The 23,763-nt window shown below is 38.1% G+C and overlaps 1 protein-coding gene across 1 annotated transcript in view; it reads left to right on the plus strand.

Annotated features, from left to right (window-relative positions):
* The window catches only part of LOC121389234 (ras-responsive element-binding protein 1-like), a 51,951-nt gene that overhangs the window by 22,101 nt on the left and 6,087 nt on the right, over window positions 1–23,763 (plus strand). The window contains exons 2-6 of the mRNA XM_041520833.1: window positions 15,664–15,749; window positions 17,112–17,387; window positions 18,565–18,769; window positions 19,572–19,978; window positions 21,026–22,208. Of these exons, the coding sequence (XP_041376767.1) occupies window positions 15,664–15,749; window positions 17,112–17,387; window positions 18,565–18,769; window positions 19,572–19,978; window positions 21,026–22,208 (2,157 nt within the window). The remainder of the gene's footprint in view (window positions 1–15,663; window positions 15,750–17,111; window positions 17,388–18,564; window positions 18,770–19,571; window positions 19,979–21,025; window positions 22,209–23,763) is intronic.

Genomic DNA, 23,763 nt, shown 5'->3' on the forward strand with positions numbered 1-23,763 from the left:
TGGGTAGGTGTAATTAAGGCCTACATTTACGTGTATATATACTCTGACTTCTCTCTCAGTATACCACTATAATTAATAACTAATCATTAACTCACTGTCCTGGACAGACAGTCCAGATAGCTGAGGTGTCTGTCTCTGTGTGTGTGTGTGTGTGTGTGTGTGTGTGTGTGTGTGTGTGTGTGCGGTGTGTGCGTGCCTGTGTGCTTGCGTGCGTGTGTGTGTGTGTGTGTGTGCCCAGGGAAGCGTGATTGAACCCTAATTGGATATAAGCATGAAAATAACTATGAATGAATGAATGAATAAATTAATGATTAAATTAATGAATGAATACATGAATTATTGAATGAATACTGTGGGGGTGTGTCAGAATTGTCAAACATCTACAATCCACAGGCTGATGATTAATAACTCAACATGTGCACCATGCAGTGATGTCATTAAACAAAACAAACTTAACTATCCTCTCATATATTTTTACATAAAACAGTGGAACCAAACTGACAAATTTGGTGATGTACCAAGTAGTACAAAATATATCCCAGTGTAGATTTTTTTATAAGAGGCTGGGTGATAAAATCCCAACTGTTGACTACGATTACTGTCCTGTGTGATTTCTTCCGTCTCCAGGCTATAGATAAAAGATGATTCTTTGATACAGAGCGGTACACATGATGAATGACAGGCGAGATCAAGCGGCCGGTACTCCGGTATGATGGATGAAGATGATACCGCCTTTTAGTGTGACCTGCTCAAGGCACATCAGTCCAAGTAGATTGTAACTGTAATAAAAGTATTTTTGTCATCCGTGGACATTCTGCACGATTCTTCTTCTGTCACTGAACACCATGTGTAATAAGTTACAGTGTTTATATACATGTGATATTGCATGTGTAATAAGCATATGTTATTACCATTTCCATGGTAACTCACAAACATTGGATGATTTTGCCACTTATTAGTTCATTTTTAATTTTTCTTCCTTTTTATTGTTATTTGTTTTAAAGTTTTGTTTTTTTTTCTCAAAAATTGATTACATTAAATTAGAGTTTGTTTTGTTTAATGACATCACTAATGCACACTGATTTATTAATCATCGTCTATTGGATGTCGAACGTTTGCTAATTTTTTATATGAAGCCTACATTTTTACATTAGCAGCAAGGGATCTTTTATATGCATTTTCCCACAAACAGGACAGCACATACCATGGCATTTGATATACCAGTCGCAATGCACTGGCTGGGATGAGGAAAATAATCAAATCGGACAACAGGTCATATATTATAGTTAATAGAAATGTAGAGGATTTTATATATAACTACATAACTTATAAAACTAATAGATTTAAACATGCACCATCTTGCCATTGAGAAAATCCATATAAAATAATTGTTGTGGTTGCCCTTTGGGCTATTTCTCACTCCAGCCAGTGCACCACGACAGGTATATCAAAGGCCGTGACATGTGCTATCCTGTCTATGGGATGGTGCATATAAAACATCCCTTGCTGCTAATCGAAAAGAGTATTCCATGAAGTGGCGACAGCGGGTTTCCTCTCCCAATATCTGTGTGATCCTTAACCATATTTCTGATGCCTTATAACCGTAAATAAAATGTGTTGAGTGTGTCGTTAATAAAACATTTCATTCCTTCATTCATTCATTGCAGTTAGTCTGTAAGAGCTATATAGCTAGCATTGGGTTTAAAATGTCCCAGAGTGTCACTAAATAAACATTCCTTTCCTTTAGCACATGCATGACCCTGTTTTTATTGCAGCTTTCATGACACTGAGCAATATCTTGCATAATATGTGCTTGACTCGAGTGCAAGATTTTCCCTTCCCCTCTTCCGTTTCATCCTATGTCAGCCCATCATTGATACCGACAGTATTGACAAACACTAGTATAATATATTGTTTATGTCACAGAGTCATATAGCATGTCAGTGGTGTATATCCATCTGTTCGAAAAATACACTGGTCATTAAAAAAAAAAATCAAATATTCTTTGTGTTAATTTCTCATGCAAAACTGATGCAGGTTTCCACATGTTGAGATGGTTTCTGTCTGGTTACAAACACCAACAACAGTCATGCATTGTTGTCATGTCGGGTATAAACAAGTGCTTTACATAAGAATGGAGATTTAGAAAATTTATTACTTTGAGAAATTAATATTATACATTTAGATTTGTTTTTACAATAAGTAAACATAAACATATTGTCAGCTGTTATGTACGTATATTTGCCTGTTGAATCTATAAGTCGATCTAATTCAAGCCCTGGTAAATTATTGTTCCATGAAAACAACCATTAAGAACACAATATTGATTTTTACAAACTTCATGGTTTTGCTATCAAACTACATGTCAAAACGAAAATTCCCTTTGATGAAAGCTGTTTTGTCACCATATAGCCTGTACAGCTGTAAACACTTCAGAGGATAAAACTGAAAGTATCTCACATGTTTTTTTAATACATGTAAGGAGGACAAACTCTGGAAAGTACACTGGTTTTTGTACCAAATGATGTATGTCCCTATTTTATGAATAGCATAATTTCATATTCAGTTAATCACGACAAAACATTGTTTGAACAACCATTAATGCCAGTGACCAGACATGCCATGACATTTTTGATATACCAGTCACTGGGCACTAGCCTTTTTGGATGCCAAAAAAAAAGGGTCAAATTAACATATTTGAGTAAACCTATCATCCCCAAAACGGAAATTTTTGGGTGAAATTTTTTTACCCTCTTTCACTTATAGGCGAAGATATTAACCTTTGTTGAATCTGGATCTAATTGGTAAATTAATATTGCGATGTTATTAATCATGAGCTGTGGTAATTAGTGTTTCAAATCTGTCATTTGCATATATACATGTATACATGTATGTCTTGCACATGCCTTCATCAGTTGCCATGGTTATATGAATTACAAATGAAATTGAGTTTTAGGATGAACTTACAAGAGGTGATGTACATACACAGTGGTTGACAGTCAACAGATTAAAACTCGTAAATAATAAATTTAATTCCCAGTACCAGCTCCTACTCATAGTTCTATAATGGCACCATGCATGAGGAGGTTAAAGTTGAAGTTTGTTTTGTTCCATGACACCACTAGAGCACATTGATTTATTAATCATGGGCTATTGGATGTCAAACATTTGATAATTTTGACCCACTGTCTTCAGAGGAAACTAGCTAAAAAAAAAATTCTATTAGCAGCAAGAAATCTTTTATATGCATATTTCACAGACAGAGTACATGTCATGACCTTTGATATACCAGTCATGGGGCACTAGTTGGGATGGGAAAAACCCTATCATAGAAAGGGTTCACCAGGAGATTAAAGCTGTATCCTAACCGGCCACGAGCGATGCGAGCGATTATTTTAGAAATCATTGATTTCAAATGCCGCATCCAAATATAAGATAAATATGTAGCGTCGCACTTGATTTCTCGCATCGCTCGCGTCCGGTTAGGATACAGCTTAACAGCTCACAATTTCATTTCAACTTATTTTCGTGCTTATATCCAATTAAGGTTCAAGCATGCTGTCCTGGGCACACACTTCAGCTATCCAGGCTGTCTGTCCAGAACAGTGGGTTAGTTGTTAATTGTTAGTGGTTAGTAAGAGAGAAGAAGGTGTACTCGCTCTGGGTGGGAGCCGGTACCGGGCTGCGAACCCTGTACCTACCAGCCTTATGTCCGATGGCTTTAAACACTGCACCACCGAGGCCGGTAAAACTCACCATTACACTTTATTTGGTTTATCTAATTGTGCTTTTAATGTTTCTTGAGTAGGGACAATTATATCCTAGTGGTAAAGTGCTCGCTTTGTGTGTAATCAGTTTAGGATCGATCCCCATCGGTGGGTCCATTGGGCTATTTCTTGTTCTAGCCAGTGCACCATGACTGGTAATATCAAAGGCCGTTTTAGATTACATCGTGTGTTCGTTATGTTTCATTGTAGATGCTAGCCACTTAAAGCATCTTCATAAAACATGTAATTAATCTGTTGGGCCTCGGTGATGCATGTCATGGCTAAGCTGTCAAACATAAGGCTTCCACCCAGAGTGAGTTTTAATGACTCAGTAGGTAGGTGTATGACCACCTAAACAACTTCTCTCTCTCACTAACAACTAACCGCTAACCCATTGTTCTGGATAGACATTCCAGATAGCTGATATCGAGGAATGTGCCCAGGACAGCATGCTTGAACCTTAATTGGATATAAGCATGAAAATAACTATAAAAGAATGAATATAATATAGTATATACATGGTTTGGATGTTAGAACAGCTTTGAAATTTGCAAGTTGCATGGTAATGTATTTTGGCAAGCATATATATATATATATATATATATATATATATATATATTATATTATTATATATAATATATGTATATGTATGTATATATATATATTATATGTATATGTATGTATATATATATATATATTATATATATTATATATGTATATGTATATATATATAATATATATGTATGTATGTATGTATCTATGTATATATATGTACATGTACATGGAAAATGGGGTGTAGGCAAATGTACCAAAATGTCCTGTGCACTGGTGATTAGAAATAGTCGAGACTGCATGCGACTTGGCTTACAGTGACAATATGATGGAGAGGGTTATCACCTAGTGCTAGCAGCCCCGGGCCTGCCTCTCGAATTATCTATCACAAAGGGGTCATCTCTCCCAGTGTAAGCTCTCCAGCAGCATACAGACCTATACATCTATCTGTTGCATATATAGCTGGGAGCATGAGGAAGTTTCCAGATATATATCTCACCCAGATGCTAATGGACAGGTAAGAATCGGAGACAGGATGCTGGGTGAGGGTCTCCAGGGGTTGGTGCGCATGGGGGTGAGTAAATGAAGTCAAACGTGTGTTAAGCAGTCGCCCAAGGGAGTATCAATAGGTCGGCTATTTAAAGAGGTGGTGATTTAATGCAGGTTGGTTTATACTATATTAGATGATTTGGGAGTTTAAAAATGTGGTTTCTTAACACAGGTGGCTGCTTAATACAGGTGGCCACTAGAGCAGGTTTGATTGTAGACAATGTAATCAGGGCCATACCTATTTAAAAATAATAACAGGGAAATGAATGAATGTTTAAAGACACCCCAGTACAAAAATATGCATCAGCTATTGGGTGTCAAAAAAGGATGCACAACCCCTGCAATAAAAAAAAATGTTCACGACTAAAAACATGTTCTAAAAAAATATATATATACAGTTAAACCTCTCAAAACTGGACCCTTTGTAAACCGGAATTCCCTCAAAATCGGACGTTTTTCATGGTCCCTTTTTAAATATCTGTGTAGAAGAGAACCTCTCTAAACCTGATACTTTTTAAAACCAGACTTTTTACTTGGTCCCGAGGGTGTAAGGTTTAGAGGAATTTCACTGTATATATATATATATATAGTCCACAGCATTCCCGATTGCTGTGCGTAATTGCAGTAAAATAAAAATCGGAATACAGTAACATGCAGTCTTTGTACAAGTGGACAAAAAGGGCATTTTTGAACCAAAAGGGTATGTTTTTGTACTGGGGGGGGGGGGGGGGAGGGGAGAGAGATACCCCTTCTGCTTTCACCCCATTAAGTTTGGCCCAGGTATTAGAGTAAAACAAATTTGTGGAATGTTTGCTTGAAGTGTGAAATATAGAACCAATCTTAATCTTAATCCTTTGATATAGTTGGCATATATTAGATCACTTTTGGGGAAAAATGCTGGTATGTAATATGTGCTCTAGTATATGTAAAAAAAACTGACTAAAAGATATTTTATTGCTTGGCAGAAGGAGCAGTTTATATCGCTGCAACATATTTACTTTCCATTATATTCTTGACCATGCAAGTATGACATTTGCATTTTGTTTTTAATGGTTAAATATTATCCAGTGATTAAACACTTTGATGGGTATGTTAAGATTTTATGCAAACATCTCTTTCCTTTTCATATCTGCATGCATTGTATTTATCAATATGAAGAGTATACGACAATCTTCTCTCTAATATGGGGAGGGACATAACTCAGGTGCTTGGGTCTTAAGTTCAGACCTCCTCAGTGCACCCAGTCTCTGTTATGGTTTTTTTTTACGTCCCAACCAATGCCCAGACTGATATCAAAGGCTGTCCAAGGCCATAGGAAGTGGTACAGCCAAAATGTGGCCTTTCAATTTAAACAAATACAAAATCTACTGCATGGTGTTGTGAATCCTGCTTAAAATATCAAAACTTAAACTTTTTTCCCCTTCAGATTGCCCTAGAATGCAGAAAAAAGCATCTGGGTTTTGGGGTTTTTTTTATAAAGTATATCTGGAAAAGTGCATATAAAAGATTCCTTGCTGCTAATGGCAACATGTAGCAGCTTTCCTCTAAGACTATATGTAAAAAATACCAAATGTTACATATCCAATAAATCATTGTGGTCTTGTGGTGTTACTAAACAAAACAAACTTTTAACTTGTTTATATATGCATGAATAAATAAATTAATTAATATTTAAAGACATGCCAGTACAAACAAAAACAAATCAGCTATTGAGTGTCGAAATAAGGTAAATATATGCATATGCAAGACAAGAATAACCTATGTGAAAAATCAATGTGGGATTTTGCATGTACTTCACATAGTCACATCAGTATTTGTAAGAGGTTGATTGAGGTCACCAGACATTTTTTTTTAAATGTTATTGAACTGTAATATGTAATGTACCTTGTTAATAAAGTATAGAGTTAATTTCTAATTAATATTCAAAATAAATACTGTTAATATATTCATTTATTAGAAAACAGTAAAAATGTAAAGTAGAAAAAAGTTTGCAGATGTTATTTTATTGAAATACTAACATGGGTTGTCCCTTTGGAGCCTCATGAATTGCTAAAAAGCTGCCTCAAAAATAGATACATCTCAATCAAGCAAATAGAAATGGAAAAAAACCCAACACGCACCAAAACCTGTAAAAGAGAACATATCATTAAGATGGGAGTGTCCCAACGGAGCCTCACGAACACCTATGGGTACTCTGATCCTGTCTCCAAGATTGATATGATGTCTCAATGACTGACGGATTGGAGACCAACAGATTAGACTTGTGAGGCGACTGTGGGATGAGGGGCCAGACACCTGAGTACGGCGCAGGTGTGTTGATGAGGAGACATCACCATGTGATGAAATATGAACATCGTTGTCATCGTCACAGCATTTGATCGGTTTTCCCAGACACGTTCCAAGTCTGGAAGTTGTTGTCAATGTCTGAGAGAGTAGATCTTGTGAACTGGAATATATGTAGTGATCAAGACTATTTCAGGAAGATGTTTAATAACACATTTCCAGGTATTTTGTCATAGTATTTCCATTTCTTTTATTTATGTTTGGAGATTTGATGGTTTTGTTGCTGAATTGTTTTGTTGTGGGGGGGGTGTCTTTTTTCTTTTTTCTTTTTTCTTTTTTTTTTTTCTTTTTTTTTTTCTTTTTTCTTTTTTTTCCTTTTGAACTTTGATCATTATAAATATATTGCCTTGTACATAGTGTTATAGTAGGTTTCTGTAGTAACACTCAACCAAGATTAGCTTAATTAATGTTAATTACAAACAGCCTCATTAATCTGTTATGGTGTCTTTAATTAGGTATTGTCATGAAATAAAAAAACAAAATTTCAGAAGATAATTGCATGCTTGTTCTTAAATTGCTTTATTGTTTTATTGGTTTGGGGTGTTGTGAAGAAGAGAATACATCATACAGATTTCATCCTTTCAGTTTTAATTAAGTGGTATAGTGTAAATAAATACTGTTATAGTTAGTCTCATCAGAGAGAACGTATTATAGCGAATATGAGAGCTTTATACATACAAATAATGATTAACCTTGAAAACAGAAAGCTGTGTAAGCTTTTAAATTGTAGATGCGCTCCTCCCATTCTGGAACATTTGAAATTCAGTGTTTCCACCATTTTAACATATTAAGGTGGGCAAAGCCTCCATCAGCCCATCTGACTCCAATATCCCTAATCATTGTCAAGTTGTAATGAGCTACCTGTATATAGAGGGCACTTAGATATGTTTCTTTCATATACACAACAGGGCTTGAAATGGCCTGTGGCCAAATGCAACCAATGTCCCGTTTAGGTGACTTAAATATTAACAAACAAATGACGTTAACCGCCCAAATATTATTATGTGAGGGATTTTCTTTAGAGGTATACCATATGAGTCCCTATTAATATTTGTATTCCACATTAAAATCTTGTTCGGGATTCTCTTACCATAATTTGCCAACATCCATTATTATGTTTTGGGCCACCATAGTTTCGAGCCCTGACACAATGGATATATTTTACTATAAAAATCACCTTCTCATAAAGAATATTGTCTGTGGGATGGTGCATATAAAAGATCCCTTGCTACTAATGGGAGAATGTAGCAGGCTTCCTCTCTTAGACTATGTGGTGTCGTGGTTAGGCCATCGGTCTACAGGCTGGTAGGTACTGGGTTCGGATCCCAGTCAAGGCATGGGAGTTTTAATCCAGATACCGACACCAAACCCTGAGTTCCGCAAGGCTCAATGGGTAGGTGTAAACCACTTGCACCGACCAGTGATCCATAACTGGTTCAACAAAGGCCATGGTTTGTGCTGTCCTGACTGGGAAGCGCAAATAAAAGATCCCTTGCTGCTAATCGGAAAGAGTAGCCCATGTAGTGGCGACAGCGGGTTTCCTCTCAAAATCTATGTGGTCCTTAACCATATGTCTGACGCCATATAACCGTAAGCAAAATGTGTTGAGTGCATCGTTAAATAAAACATTTCTTTCTTTCTTTCTCTTAGACTATTATGTTAAAATTACCTGATGTTTGACATTCAATAGCTGATGATGAATAAAATAATGTGCTCTAGTGGTGTTGTTAAACAAAACAAACTTTACTTATGTACATTTCCATTTTCCATTGGCCTGTGGGTGGGTGTGGATGGAATAGCAGCCAAGACAAGTTACTAGTCATCATGAAAAACCTCACCAGTCAGAGCCTTAGCCATGCAATGCATAATATTTGAAGTTCGAGGTGCAATCTGTAGTGGGGAGGATGCAAGCCACATTTTATATATATTTGTGTATTATTTTGATCAGGAAAAACACCCATACATATTCATCCTGAAGTTGAAGGGTTGGGAAACTGTGCCTGTTAGTCCCCATTATTGGTTGGCAATACAACACTGGTGGCCAATCCTGAAAAATAGTATGACTGAATAATAATCACATTACCTACCGGTAACTGGCCTGTAGGACTGGTGTCATTTAAACTGTACTCATCCTAAGCAATTTATAGACTCCAAGGGCAAGTGCTAGTTTTTATCCCTAAAAATGCACACTCCATTGTGATGAAGGTTGGTTTTTGTTTAAAGACGCCATTACAACACATGATGTCAAACATTTAATAAAACTGATATATTATATAGTCTTAGAGGAAATCTGCTACATTATTCCACCAACAGCAAGGATCTTTTACATGCACTTTCTATGGACGGCAACTACAGTGGATCTTGATGTACCAGTTGTGATTAATACATGTAGGTTAAATGCATGTTGTCTGCAGTCAAGCAGTGATGTTTTTTCTAACAATAGAGATGAATCTTAAGTGAGCCTGGTGCACGAGTACCCTTTTCATTGATGTACCTGAAACATCCTTGTATAGCTGCATAGGCTATAATGGATATAATTAAGTTGTTTCTGTGTATAGTTCACAACAGGTATTGTTTTACTTGACTGCTGTTCAAAATTTGCCTTACTTAGTACGAGTACAAGACTACTAGTGCTGGAGCAAAACCTTAAATTTGGGCAAAAATTGTAGAGATATTCGGGCAAAATGTGCTAATCCGAGACTCTTTTACCATGTATTTCCATCATTCTACCCTCAAAATTACATGTAGTTGCAATTAATATAAAAATTAATAGTGATTCGTTTGCAACCCTATATAGTTGTTTGGTAGTAACACTAATATGAATAAATGTTGTTATTCAGATTCTGGCTTTTTCTTTAATTCGGGAAAAAAACAGCTTATTCCCCTATGAAAATGGGACCCTGTACACCTGTGTTAGTGATATAGCAATATTATATATATATATTTATTTTTCATGCTTAGGGGAGCTAAAAACTACTCCCCTTGAACTAGTTCCAAGAGAGTGATGGGAAGCCAGAGTGATAGCTCCCATTAAGGGCTCATTCCTTGGATATGATGTGGCTACAAAAAGTAAAATACACTATTTTCAGTGAGAGCATTCATACTGGATAACCCCGTTGGTGAGCCCATTGGGCTGTTTCTTGCTCCATCCAGTGCGCAATGACTAGTATATCAAAGGCTGTGGTATGTGCTATCCTGTCTGTAGGATGGTGCATTACTACTAATGGAAAAAATGTAGCGGGTTTCCTCTCTAAGACTATATGTTGAAATTAATAAATGTTTGACATCCACTAGCCGATGATTAATAAATCAATGTGCTCTAGTGGTATCGTTAAACAAAACAAACTTCATACTGTATATGGGCTATTTATCGTCCCAGCCAGTGTACACATCCAACAGTTTTTTGATATTCCAGTCATGGTGCACTGCCTGGAACGAGAAATAGCCCAGTGGGCTGACCTGCGGGGATCAATCCCATGTTATCCTGTCTGTGGGATATGGTGAATATAAAAGATCCCCTGCTACTAATGGAAATATGTAGTGCATCAGGAGAGCACTTTACCACTGGGCAAGGTGGGGGGTTTTAAATTAAATTTTGTTTTAGTTAATGACATCACTATGGCACATTGATTTAATAATGATCATCTAGTGGAGTATTATAGAAAAATGGTTATTACAAAAAGGTGATTATACCCAGTTGAATAGGAACACAGTCTTATTTGGAATTATAAATAGTAAACATATATTTGTAAACTGGTTAATTGTTAACATAAAATATTACATATATAAATCAAAATTACAAAAGAGTACACTAAATGAAACTGGTATCAAGAATTTTTATTAAAGATAAGATACAAATAGAAAAATACATATATTACAAAAACTGTTTACATACAGAATTCGACGACAATTGGGAACCATGGTTAAACGTTCTAGAAGGCCACAACTGAGACACTTAGTACTTTTGTTATGTGTATAATTTTAAGTATGACGCCAGTTTGGAAGTATATCTATAACTTCATTTTTAGTTTTCTCTTTTCAATCTTCTTTTTATTTCCACTTCTGTCACTGCTCCTTTTGTATATATTAGTATATTGTTTGCTATGTACTTTGTAAGGTAGTGAAATCAGGGCCCCAACCCTGACACTATCATAACATATTTCTGGGGCAATAAACTATTTATTAAAAAAAAAAATAATAATAATAATCATCTAGTGGATGTCAAACATTTGGTAATTCTGACATGTAGTTTTAGAGAGGAAAAGAAAGAAATGTTTTATTTAACGACGCACTCAACACATTATTTTACGGTTATATGGCGTCAGACATATGGTTAAGGACCACACAGATTTTGAGAGGAAACCCGCTGTCACCACTACATGGGCTACTCTTCCGATTAGCAGCAAGGGATCTTTTATTTGCGCTTCCCACAGGCAGGATAGCACAAACCATGGCCTTTGTTGAACCAGTTATGGATCACTGGTTGGTGCAAGTGGTTTACACCTATCCATTGAGCCTTGCAGAGCACTCACTCCGGGTTTGGAGTCTGTATCTGGATTAAAAATCCCATGCCTCGACTGGGATCCGAACCCAGTACCTACCAGCCTGTAGACCGATGGCCTACCACGACGCCACTGAAGCCGGTTTTTAGAAAGGAAACCCGCTACATTTTTTAATTAGTAGCAAATGGAGAAATGTAGCGCATCAGACGAGTGCTTTACAACTGAGCTACATCCTGCCCCTCCTATGTGATTATGAATAACATTATACAGGATGTGAGTTTGTTAAAAAAACTAAACACACAAAAAACCCAGAAGACTTAAGTGGCAGGAAAATGTTCAATAGGTGACTCCCGGCAACTTGTGTTCCTGACCCAACGTGACAGGGTGCAATAAAACGAGTTATTACACCGGGTGTACTGTATATATGTATCTCACAGGGAGATGGAAGTGATGGGCCGACTATATAACAAAGATGTAGTGATACAATGTCAGTCCGCACATTGATCAGGGAGAGAGACATACGTGTGATGAATCACGTCTCATTGTCAATGACAACATCATGCAGCCATCCATCTCCAACATCAGCTAGCTTACAACAATGATGATGAATTGGCTTACAACATATTTATTGCAATCGCGTACTTCACACTTCAAATTCTACTTGATGCTGGTGGGACTGATATAGTTTATTTTGTTGAAATAATGTTAAAGTTTGTTTTGTTTAACGACACCGCTAGAGCACATTGATTTTTTAATCATCAGCTATTGGATATCAAACATATGGTAATTTTGACACAGTCATAGAGAAGAAACCTGGTAAATTTTTCCAGTAGTAGCAAGGGATCTTTTATCTGCATCATCCTACAGATAGGATAGTACATACCACGGTCTTTGATATACCAGTCGTGGCGCACTGGTTAGAGCAGGAAATAGCCCAATGGGCCCACCGACAAGGATCGATTCTAGACTGACCGCTTGGAATAATGTAAAATGTATTTACTTGTTTGATAATTTATTTGTTTGTTTATTTATTCAATTACTTATTTATTTATTTATTTATTTTATTTATTACTTATTCATATATTATTTTTCTATTTATTTATTAAATTTGTTAATGTTTAGGTACCATAGTGCACATTAAGTGAAAAGTGTTTAATTGAGGTCAAAATTTACAAATATGTGTTTAAAAAAAATAGGGGCTGGACGTAACCCAGTGGTAAAGCGTTTGTTTAAGCATGGCTGGAATATTTTGAATTGATGGATGGATGGATGGATGGGTTTTTGGTGGATAGGCGGATCGATGGATGGATAAACATGACTCCTATGGAAGACTGGACAAATGGATGGGTTGACAATACTTGTTTGGAAGATGGATTAATTGATGGATGGACATATACATTATTTGGATGGATAGATGTATGGATTAATGGACGGTTTGACAGATGGACATACAAATTGTTTGGATGATGTTCAAAAAGATGGATATATGGATGGATAGACTGTACTTTGTTAATGTGCTAACGATACCGTCGGAGCTGACGCTTTACCTGATGCAGCAATTTTAAATGCATGACCTCTTTTTCTAGTTTCCAACTTGAACACTTTGCCAGGTTTTACATCATGTGACACGCACATACCTGGCTGCAGGTGATGCAAGGTACAGGGTGTGTGCATTCCTCTCATCTGTATCATGTATCTCTTCAACATTACATTTCCTGTGGGTGTGTACACACACACAGATATTGTCACTGATGTGTGATTCAGCCAGGATCCTTTTCAACATAGATTTATGATGTGGACCCTTTTGAATATGTCCTCATGTACTACATCCTGCAGTCAGTTATACTGTGCTAATGTTTGCATAATATTGTTGTGATGTTTTTCTTCTTCACTTGTTGGAAAATGTATTTGTGGGTTATAGTGTTTTTATAAAAAAAAATTTTATATATATATATATATATGGCTGGAATGAGAAATAGCTTTTTCACTTGTTAGAAAAAAAAATGTATTTGTGGGTTATAGTCCTGGGTTTTTATGGAAAATGTAATATATTATGAGTAGGAGTTTGTAGGACATTTTAATGTTATATATTATTTGTTAGATTTTGTAGAACAGTTTAAATGTATTGCTGTGACTTATTGGATTTATTAGGGGTGGGACATAGCTCAGTGGTAAAGCGCTTGCTCGATACACGGTCAGTCTGGGCTATTTCTCGTTCCAGCCAGTGCATCATGACTGGTATATCAAAGACCGTGGTATGTACTACCCTGTCTGTGGGATGGTGCATATAAAAGAACCCTTGCTGCTATTCGAAAAGAGTAGCCCACATTTTATTTATGGTTATATGGCATCAGACATATGGTTAAGGACCACACAGATATAGAGAGGAAACCCGCTGTCACCACTTCATGGACTACTCTTTTCGATTAGCAGCAAGGGATCTTTTATATGCACCATCCCATAGACAGGATAACACATGCCTTTGATATACCAGTCGTGGTGCACTGGTTGGAGCGAGACATAGCCCAATGGGCCCACTGGCGGCGATCGATCCCAGACCAACCACGCATCAAGCAAACGGTTTAACATTGGGCTACACCCCGCCCCCACAAAGGCCTTGGTGACATAATAAATCTATCAGCTGATAGGTACTGGGTTCAGATCCTAGTACCAGCACCCTGATGGTGAAACTTCTTAACAATAACTCATTGGTCGACTTTCATTCTTTTAATTTTTTTTTAAGAGGTCAGGAGTTAGCTCAGTCAGTTGAGCGCTCGCCTGAGGTGCTTGCGTCACAGGATCAAACCACCTCAGTGGATCCATTCAACTCATTGGGTTTTTTTTTGTTTCAACCAGAGAAAGAAATGTTTTATTTAACGATGCACTCAACACATTTTATTTACGGTTATATTGTGTCAGACATATGGTTAAGGACCACACAGATTCTAAGAGGAAACCCGCTGTCGCCACTATATGGGCTACTCTTCCGATTAGCAGCAAGGGATCTTTTATTTGCGCTTCCCACAGGCAGGATAGCACAAACCATGGCCTTTGTTGAACCAGTTATGGATCACTGGTCGGTGCAAGTGGTTTACACCTACCCATTGAGCCTTGCGGAGCACTCACTCAGGGTTTGGAGTCGGTATCTGGATTAAAAATCCCATGCCTCGACTGGGATCCGAACCCAGTACCTACCAGCCTGTAGACCGTTGGCCTGCCATGACGCCACCGAGGCCGGTTGTTTCAACCAATGCACCACAACTGGTCAAAGGCTGTGGTATGTGCTTTCCCTGTCTGGGAAAGTGCATATAAAAGATCCCTTGCTGCTAATCGAAAAATGTACATGTCAGAATTAATTACCAAATGTTTGACATCCAATAGCCGATGATTAATTAATCAATGTGCTCTAGTTGTGGTGTTAAACAAAACAAACTTTTAACTTTTTTCAGGCCTTATAGAGCTCTATATGAAAGTTGTCATCATGGCTGTCCAACATGCTGTCACGTCATGTCATAGGGTTTTACGTGCACATTCAGAGCAAGCTGTTGTAGCGCACGCCTGTCGTGGGCACAAGAGCCGGCCTTGGCCAGCTCTTCCGTCCATGACAGGAAAGGTTGGGGGAGGGGAAGGAGGGACCGCCTGCACTGGCAGGTGCAAGGAGCACCAGCAGCCCGATTGAATCGGCAGCAGGCGGGTGGGGGTGGTGGTGGTGCTATGGAATTTGAATGGAGCCGTTAAATGCCAAAGAGAAAGTGGTGCGCAATTTTGTTGAGGAAATTTTTGGCGCAATTTTGAACGGTCGGTCGAAAGGTAAATGGCCGAGCTAATATAGGTTTTGATATTAGTGAATCGAGAGTAGCTCGTTAATTTTAGACCTAACATGCTGACAAAGTTGGTTATTGATATAGCTTGCATATTAATAATGGTTCCTTAATTTCTATATTTTTCAGCCGTTGAAGAGCGGGGTGGTCAAGAAGAACAAAGGGAACCTAGTCTATCTCCAAGTCCGTCCATCCCTGTGTCTGAAAATGAACAGGTCAGTTGTATATTATATCTTGGCTGTGTATACTAGCTGTATAATCATCAAATGAAGAGTTCAGGCGCAAAACGCGATATAAACCATTTTCTTTCTAGTTTTTAGTTAAAGCCATTATTGTATGTCAGTAAGTGCTAATCATAGGCCCGCTGATTTGCTGCAAAACGCGATTGATCCTTATGAAATTGTATTGGGTAAATCCCGGGGTTTTCTTTTATCAAAACGCGATATACGCCAATTAAAAAATCCATTTTTACTGAAAATGAAAAATGGATATATCGCGTTTTGCACCTGAACTCTTCAAATATTTATAGTACTGCATGGGTCTGTTGCATTTTGAAAATAATTGAAATGATTGTTTGGGGGATGTTATAGATTATATCCAGTCTTAATTTAAAGGATTATTTCAAAAATAAAATCTACCCTAGCTGAACTGACATTTTGAAGAAAATTAAAAGTATTTGTGTTTTGACAGTAAGAAAGTTGTAATTTATACAGCTAAAATAATACTGCATAATACTTAGGATCAGTGTTTTTAAACATGGTCTTATATAGAACTGTTTGTCGTTTTTATGTGAATTTATCAATGTATAACAGTCACAAATTGTATAAAGTCGCATAGCAAAGCGAAGCACTTTTATACTAAATTTATGACTGTTATACATCAATAAATTAACAAAAAATTACAAACAATGTTTATAGTTACAAACAACACCTATATTTAGTTAAAAATATACAAAAATCAGTTTCTAATGTCCTTTCCATGAGCTAATTTACGTAATGACGTCCCATTTGACCTAATGATGTCATCTTTTGAGGTTTATCCAGCAGCAGATTATGGGGGATTTCCAGGTGCACGGAAACCCCCACCACCACAGGCTAAAAATGAATGAAAATACCTGTTTTAAGTAGCACTGATGTACACATCAGTTTGAAACAGTTCACTATAAACAGTCTCTCTCTCGCATGTTAACATTCAGTTTTTAACAAATGTCATCCAATCAGAATAGAGTAAATAGTATAAAGGTGGGAAGTTTGTAATTATATATATATATATATATTTGTTTTCTCGTTTTGACCCGATTTACCAAATTGTGATTCTGACCTGGCCAAACATCCGTCATATATATACATTATATATATGTATGTAACATGTTTGTGTTTTCTCTTTTCGACAAGATTGACCAAACTGTGATTCTGACTGACCTAGCCAAGCATGCGTCAGATATATATACATGTATATATGTAACATGTTTGTGTTTTCTCTTTCCAACAGGATTTACCAAATTGTGATTCTGATCTGGCCAAGCATCCATCATACATGTATATATGTAACATGTTTGTGTTTTCTCTTTCCGACAGGATTTACCAAATTGTGATTCTGACCTGATCATCGATGTGCCTAACAGTGTCTTCCCGCCGAGTCACCTCCACCAATCGCTGAGTGCCGGGAGGATGATGCATCCCGTGTACCCAGACCCGCCGCCTACCGTCAGTATTATACATCCACGCTCCATGAGCACCACACCGAGTGAAATGTTGTACCCACCTTCCTCCCCCCCACCCGACAATCCGTCCAGCCTGAACAGCAGCTACAGCTTCTTGCAGCCCGATCTCAGCAAAAAGTCAATTCAAAAGGTAACGCAGTTACATGTATGTTGAAGTACACTTTACCGGCCTCGGTGGTAATGCAGTCATGTTGAAGTACACTTTACCGGCCTCGGTGGTAATGCAGTCATGTTGAAGTACACTTTACCGGCCTCGGTGGTAACGCAGTCATGTTGAAGTACACTTTACCGGCCTCGGTGGTAATGCAGTCATGTTGAAGTACACTTTACCGGCCTCAGTGGTAGCACAGTCATGTTGAAGTACACTTTACCGGCCTCAGTGGTAGCACAGTCATGTTGAAGTACACTTTACCTGCCTTGGTGGTAATGCAGTCATGTTGAAGTACACTTTACCGGCCTCGGAGTTAACGCAGTCATGATGAAGTACACTTTACCGGCCTCGGTGTTAACGCAGTCATGTTGAAGTACACTTTACCGGCCTCGGTGGTAACGCAGTCATGTTGAAGTACACTTTACATGCCTCGGTGGTGTAGTGGTTAAGTCATAGGACTCAGGCTGGTAGGTACTGGGTTCACATCCTTGTACCGATTCCCAAGCTGAACAAATTTAACTGCTCAGTTGGTAGGTGTCAGGCCACGGCACCGACTTCTCTGTCATTCACTAACTACATAACCACTGTCCTGGACAGAGTGCCCAGAATAGCTGAGGTGTGCCTAGGACAGCATGTTTGAATGTTAATTGGATATAAGCGATGCGATGCAATATATTTTTTAACATGCTCCTATACCACTACGGTTTCGAGCATGTCTGTCCTGGATCCTGTCTCTGGATAGCCAGAAGCCTGATCCGGGATAGAATGGATATAAGCACTTAAAATAACTAGAGAAAATGAAATTAATATGAACTAAATTAGCTCAGTAAGGAATATTCTAGAATTGATCTTTTGGTGTGTGGGTGGGATTATTTTTTTTATTTACCCAATTGAGTTGAAGGGTACCAAAGATACATTTGAAGAGTTCTTTTTTAAAAATAATTATGCCAATATCCAGATTTTAGCATTGGCAGTAATTATAAAACCATTCTGATGTTAGTAGAACTCCGCAATATGGCAGCAAATGTTTTGGTCAAACCACTATCTATGCCCATTGAACAGGATGTGAAAACACTGCTTCATAGCATTTGAAATTGTACTCTTCATTTGTGTTTTACTGAACATTGATAATCAAAAGTATTTTCCTTTTATTCAGATACTACCTGTCTCATTGGAGGATGGTAACAGTTGTTTCATCTGTCCCGTCTGTCAGAAGGAGCTGACCACGAATCACGACCTCACCGTCCACATCCGATCTCACAACACATCGTCGCTGTCGTCGCAGGCCAACACCTGCACCATCTGCGGCAAGATCCTCAGTTCACAGAGCTCGCTCGACAGACACATGCTCGTCCATTCAGGTCTCACTGAAATTCTCTTTATTTCTTCTTCTCTGTTTTTTCTCTCCATCTTAACTGCCTTATCAATGCTTCTGAGAATAAAGTTGCCAGTGTTCAAAATAAGCACTTATCCATTTCTAATGACAAGTGACAATCTGCTGGGACAAGCAAAACGTACCTTAGTGGTTGTCCAGTGGACAAGTAAAAATGTATAATGCTGTTTCATTTTAAACAGTCAAAAATATTGTCGTTGCTCTTATTTGGACAAGTAAAAATATTGATGGACAAGTAGATTTGTAGATGTATTGTCTGGTGAACTAGTGAAAAATTCTGCTTATTTCTATCACTGGTTGCATAAATCAAGTAAAATCGTATGTTACTATAAAAGCTATAACCAGTGAGAGGGAGGGTAGCAAATAAAAAAAAGGATGCCAATTTTTGTTTCAAAATGTTCTTTTTGTCTAGTTAGAAAAAATTCAACATTTCTGTTTGTGATCATTTCGTTTTATTGCTCTCCTTCCATATATTAGACTAGTTATGGCTCTGACAACTGTTAATTAAATGATCATGCCCTGTGTATTATGTATGTGATATTTAAAATGGTGTAAGAAGATGTAATTATCTGAAATGTATATATGTATGTATGTAAACTCTATTAATGTGTCTATATCCAATTAAGATTCAGGCATGTCCATCTCAAGCTCTATTTCTGGCATGGCCAGTGATCAGGTTTGGGACAGATATTAAAAATGAATTTCATCAATCCATTGTAAACCCAGTGTCCTTACAGTTAATGGACTCCTTGGGGTTTTTTTTGTTACAGGTGAGCGTCCATTTAAATGCAAGATCTGTAAAATGTCCTTCACAACCAATGGCAACATGCATCGCCACTCACGAATACACAAGAAGGACGACCCGTCTCTCCAGGGGGTGAAGGGAGGACCGCGGAAATCTAAAACGAAGATGTTTACCAAACCGGAAATTCACCCAGCCTTGTTGCCATCCGGTCTGCACATGGAGAAATTCTTGCACAATGCAGGGTTTGAGAATCAGTTTGGGGTGAACATAATAAAACCCAACAGCATCATGCCTGATTTCAAGAACTACGTCCCAGCGAGCATCAACAGAATACCCATGGCTGCAAGTGTACCCATGATGCATAATATGTATAAGGGAGATAACTCTGAGGTGTTTGTGAAGCAGGAGCAGGATGTGCCAGTCACTGTTGGTGTATGTATAAAATATGACATTGAATTGTTTTTGTTTTGTGTACATTTGCCAGTGCATTCAACCAGTTTCAATCCAATAGCTCTTCATCCATCCATTCATTCATCCATTTATCCATCCATCCCTTCAAACATGCATTCACCCATCCATCTATCAATCCTACATACATACATACATACATACATACATGCATGCATGCATGCATGCATGCATCCATCCATCCATCCATCCATTCCTCCATCCATCCACCCATGTATCCATCAATCCATCCACACCTCCATCCATCCATCCATCAATCCATCCTTTTGAATACTTACCTACTGCCTATTTTCCATTTATTTATCCATTATTAATTTCACATGTTACATAGCAAAAACCACTGACTTTTTATTTATTTATTAAATATACTTTTTTTAATAATCACAACTTTAAAATGCATTTCGAGAAGGGTAAACACATATTGGTGCTCACGATCTTCTTACCTACAAGTGCTCACACTTCTGAACACTAATGAGATTATTTTTAACCTTCATCTTAACAGAATACTATTACTCTCTTCTGCTTTTAGGGTTTTTGTTTTTGTTTGAGGTTGTCTCTGTGATTTTGAAAAATTCTTTGAATTAGGAGATAACCATATGGAGTTTTTAGATTTGCGGGTGTTATTGTCTATTTGATTCCGCAAATGTTATTTTTGACCAAAGGCATTAGCCTGAGGTACAAATTGAAACATTTGCAGGCATCAAATAGACCATAACACCTGCAAATCTAAAAACTCAATATGGTTATGTCCATTGTAAACTGAATCATTTTTCTACGGAACTAACTGTATATTTGGTATTTCTTGAAAAAAATACCTGGCTACAATTTAACTGTAGACCCTTGAATCGTCAATTTCGCCTATTCCAATTGCTAATGACGTCATTTTCTAATGACGTCATTAGCTTTCCGAGTATTATTTTCATTTGATCCCTGAAAAATAATGTCATTAACCAATTACAATACAGAACACACTCCAGTCAGTTTACAATGGTTTTTATTTATTTATTATAGGCTCCAGCTGTTTCCACAGAATACACGGATGGTGGACTGCACTGTCCAGTGTGCAACAAAGCGTTCCTTTGTGAAAGTGAACTAACATCTCACATGGACTCTCACCCTCACACCCCCACAGCCTGCAACTTGTGCACCATGATTCTCCCAGACCCTCAGAGTCTGTCTGATCACAAGAGAACAGAACACTCTGTAGACATACCCACCTCCAACCAGTGTGAACCTGAAGAGTCCATCATTTCGGGATTCTCAGACTTGGACTTTGTCAATTTTTCTGTGAGCAAATTCCCGCTGATTGCCAAGTCGTGGTGTGAACGAAATGGTCGCCATGCAACCAGCAACTACCACCATTTCGTCTGCCATTTCTGCACCAAGGCTTTTCCGTGCAAGAGTGCTCTGTTTCTGCACATGTTCATCCATAACCGGAAGCAGCTGAGCACCTGTCCCTTCTGTGACTGTGATTTCGTCGGTGGAGCCATCCTTCATACACACATGCTGAAACACATGTCGGACGCAGCTATCTCCGAGGCAGCACCAACCATGCCACACGATATCGGCAAGGACCACTTCCTGGCCAGCCTTGGCATCGCGGCAAAGAGGAACCTGGCAGATGTCTTGCAGTTTGATCACGGTCTCTCTAAGCACTCCAATTGGTTGTTAAACCTCGAGAAAAGAGAGAACGTGGAATACTTTGAGAAGCTTGGACAGTGTTTTGTGCCTGGGATTCAGAACGAAATGCTCGGAGATCTGTCTGTCCCTGGCATGGAGGCAAGTCCTCCGTCTGTGGCCAAAGGTGTCAAGGAGGAGTTCATGAAGGATTTCTCTGATTTCCGCAACATGGTCTATCTCCAGGCTGTTGCAGAAGGTCTTCCAAAGGAAGGAGGGCTTCCAGTGTGGTCTGCTGCAGGGTTGCATCCAAGTTTTCCATCTTGCCTTTCTCTTCCAAACTTTCATTCCAGTCTTCTTTCCAGTCCACAGAAGCTCACCAAAGAATCTTTGACACCTGGTATCCATGACGACAGTCCATCTCTGACCAGTGAGGAGAGTCTGGCAAATGTTGCTGCAGAAGATGCCATGGATGATGGGAGCCTGTTGAAGAAGGATATATCAGCAGCCATTCCTAAGGATGTGTTTCCTTGCAAATTCTGTGATATGGTGTTTAGCAACTATCGTGCACTCAAAGGTAATTCAGTTGGGTATAATGCTTTGAAAGAAATTAACCATTCGATAACCATCCTAACTAATATGCACATCAAGTGTATATTTTTATATTTATATATTTATGGCTAACCTTGAAATACAACATGCTGCAGCTTTAATCAGACTCACCTCTTTGAGAGCAATAACTTTTTTTTCTTAATTGTTTTCTCTTTTTCTTATTAAAATACATCTGTACAGTGTTTCTGCCAGAAAGAAAGTTTTGGGTATGGCGCTATGAAATTGAATATGTGCAATGTGTGTGCTGAATCCAACCACAGTCGATAGGGGCTATGGAGGGCCTCCCTCAGAATGAAAATGGGTTAGGTTTAGGATTAGGGTTAAGAAAATCATACAGTGCCAAAAGACGAACCAATCCACTTTTAACATTATTGTTCAAACTACATTAAATCAAAATGGGAGCTTATGGTTTTTCCTCTTGTTTTTTTCATTGAACCCTTCTATGAATTAAAAAGTTGTTCCTTTTTTTTTCTAATTATTTTAACTTAGAAGAATTTTCTAACATTTTGAACATGCACTGAACTTGTCATACATGTACCTAAACTAGTCTGTAACTGGTATAAGGTTTGTTTTTAAAGGCAATATTTATAAAAGTGAGTTGTTCAAATGTTTTGAAAACCCCACTGTAGAGAGGGGTTTTTTTTCAAATCATGTAATATGACATGTATTAGAACTATCAGTATATTATTTTTATTTGCATCAAGGATCACAGCGGTAAGTTGGTATGGTTTTTCATAGTGTCTTGCTTTTTATTTATTATTTAGTGTGCATTTTTTTTTTTTTTTACAATGGGCATGAATGCCAGATATAGCATGAAAGCATTTGATTGTTGTTTTTGCTTTCCATATTGTATTGTATTTCTTTATTTTTTAAACAGTTTTCACATATTATGGTTAGCATGATTTTGCACATGTATTTGGTGTTCTCAATGTTTTTATGTTTAAGTAGAAATTAAAGTATCCTAGCTGTCTGAACTGAATTATGGCATATCTCTCTCTCTCTCTCTCTCTCTCTCTCTCTCTCTCTCTCTCTCTCTCTCTCTCTCTCTCTCTCTCTCTCTCTCTGTTTTTCTCTCTCTCTATCTCTCTCCCTCTCCCCCCTCTCTCTCTCTCTCTCTCTCTCTCTCTCTCTCTCTCTCTCTCTCTCTCTCTCTCTCTCTCTCTCTCTCTCTCTCTCTCTCTCTCTCTCTCTCCCTCCCTCCTTCCCTCCCCTCTCTTTCTCTCTCTTTCTCTCTCTCTCTCTTACTCTCTCTAGCTCCCGTTCTCTCTGTCTCGCTCTCTCTCTCTCTCTCTCTCTCTCTCTCTCTCTCTCTCTCTCTCTCTCTCTCTCTCTCTCTCTCTCTCTCTCTCTCTCTCTCTCTCTCTCTCTGTTTTTCTCTCTCTCTATCTCTCTCCCTCTCCCCCCCTCTCTCTCTCTCTCTCTCTCTCTCTCTCTCTCTCTCTCTCTCTCTCTCTCCCCCTCCCTCCTTCCCTCCCCCTCTCTTTCTCTCTCTCTCTCTCTTTCTCTCTCTCTCTCTTACT

The sequence above is a fragment of the Gigantopelta aegis genome, chromosome 14 (assembly GCF_016097555.1).
Source record: "Gigantopelta aegis isolate Gae_Host chromosome 14, Gae_host_genome, whole genome shotgun sequence".
Lineage (NCBI taxonomy): Eukaryota > Metazoa > Mollusca > Gastropoda > Neomphalida > Peltospiridae > Gigantopelta > Gigantopelta aegis.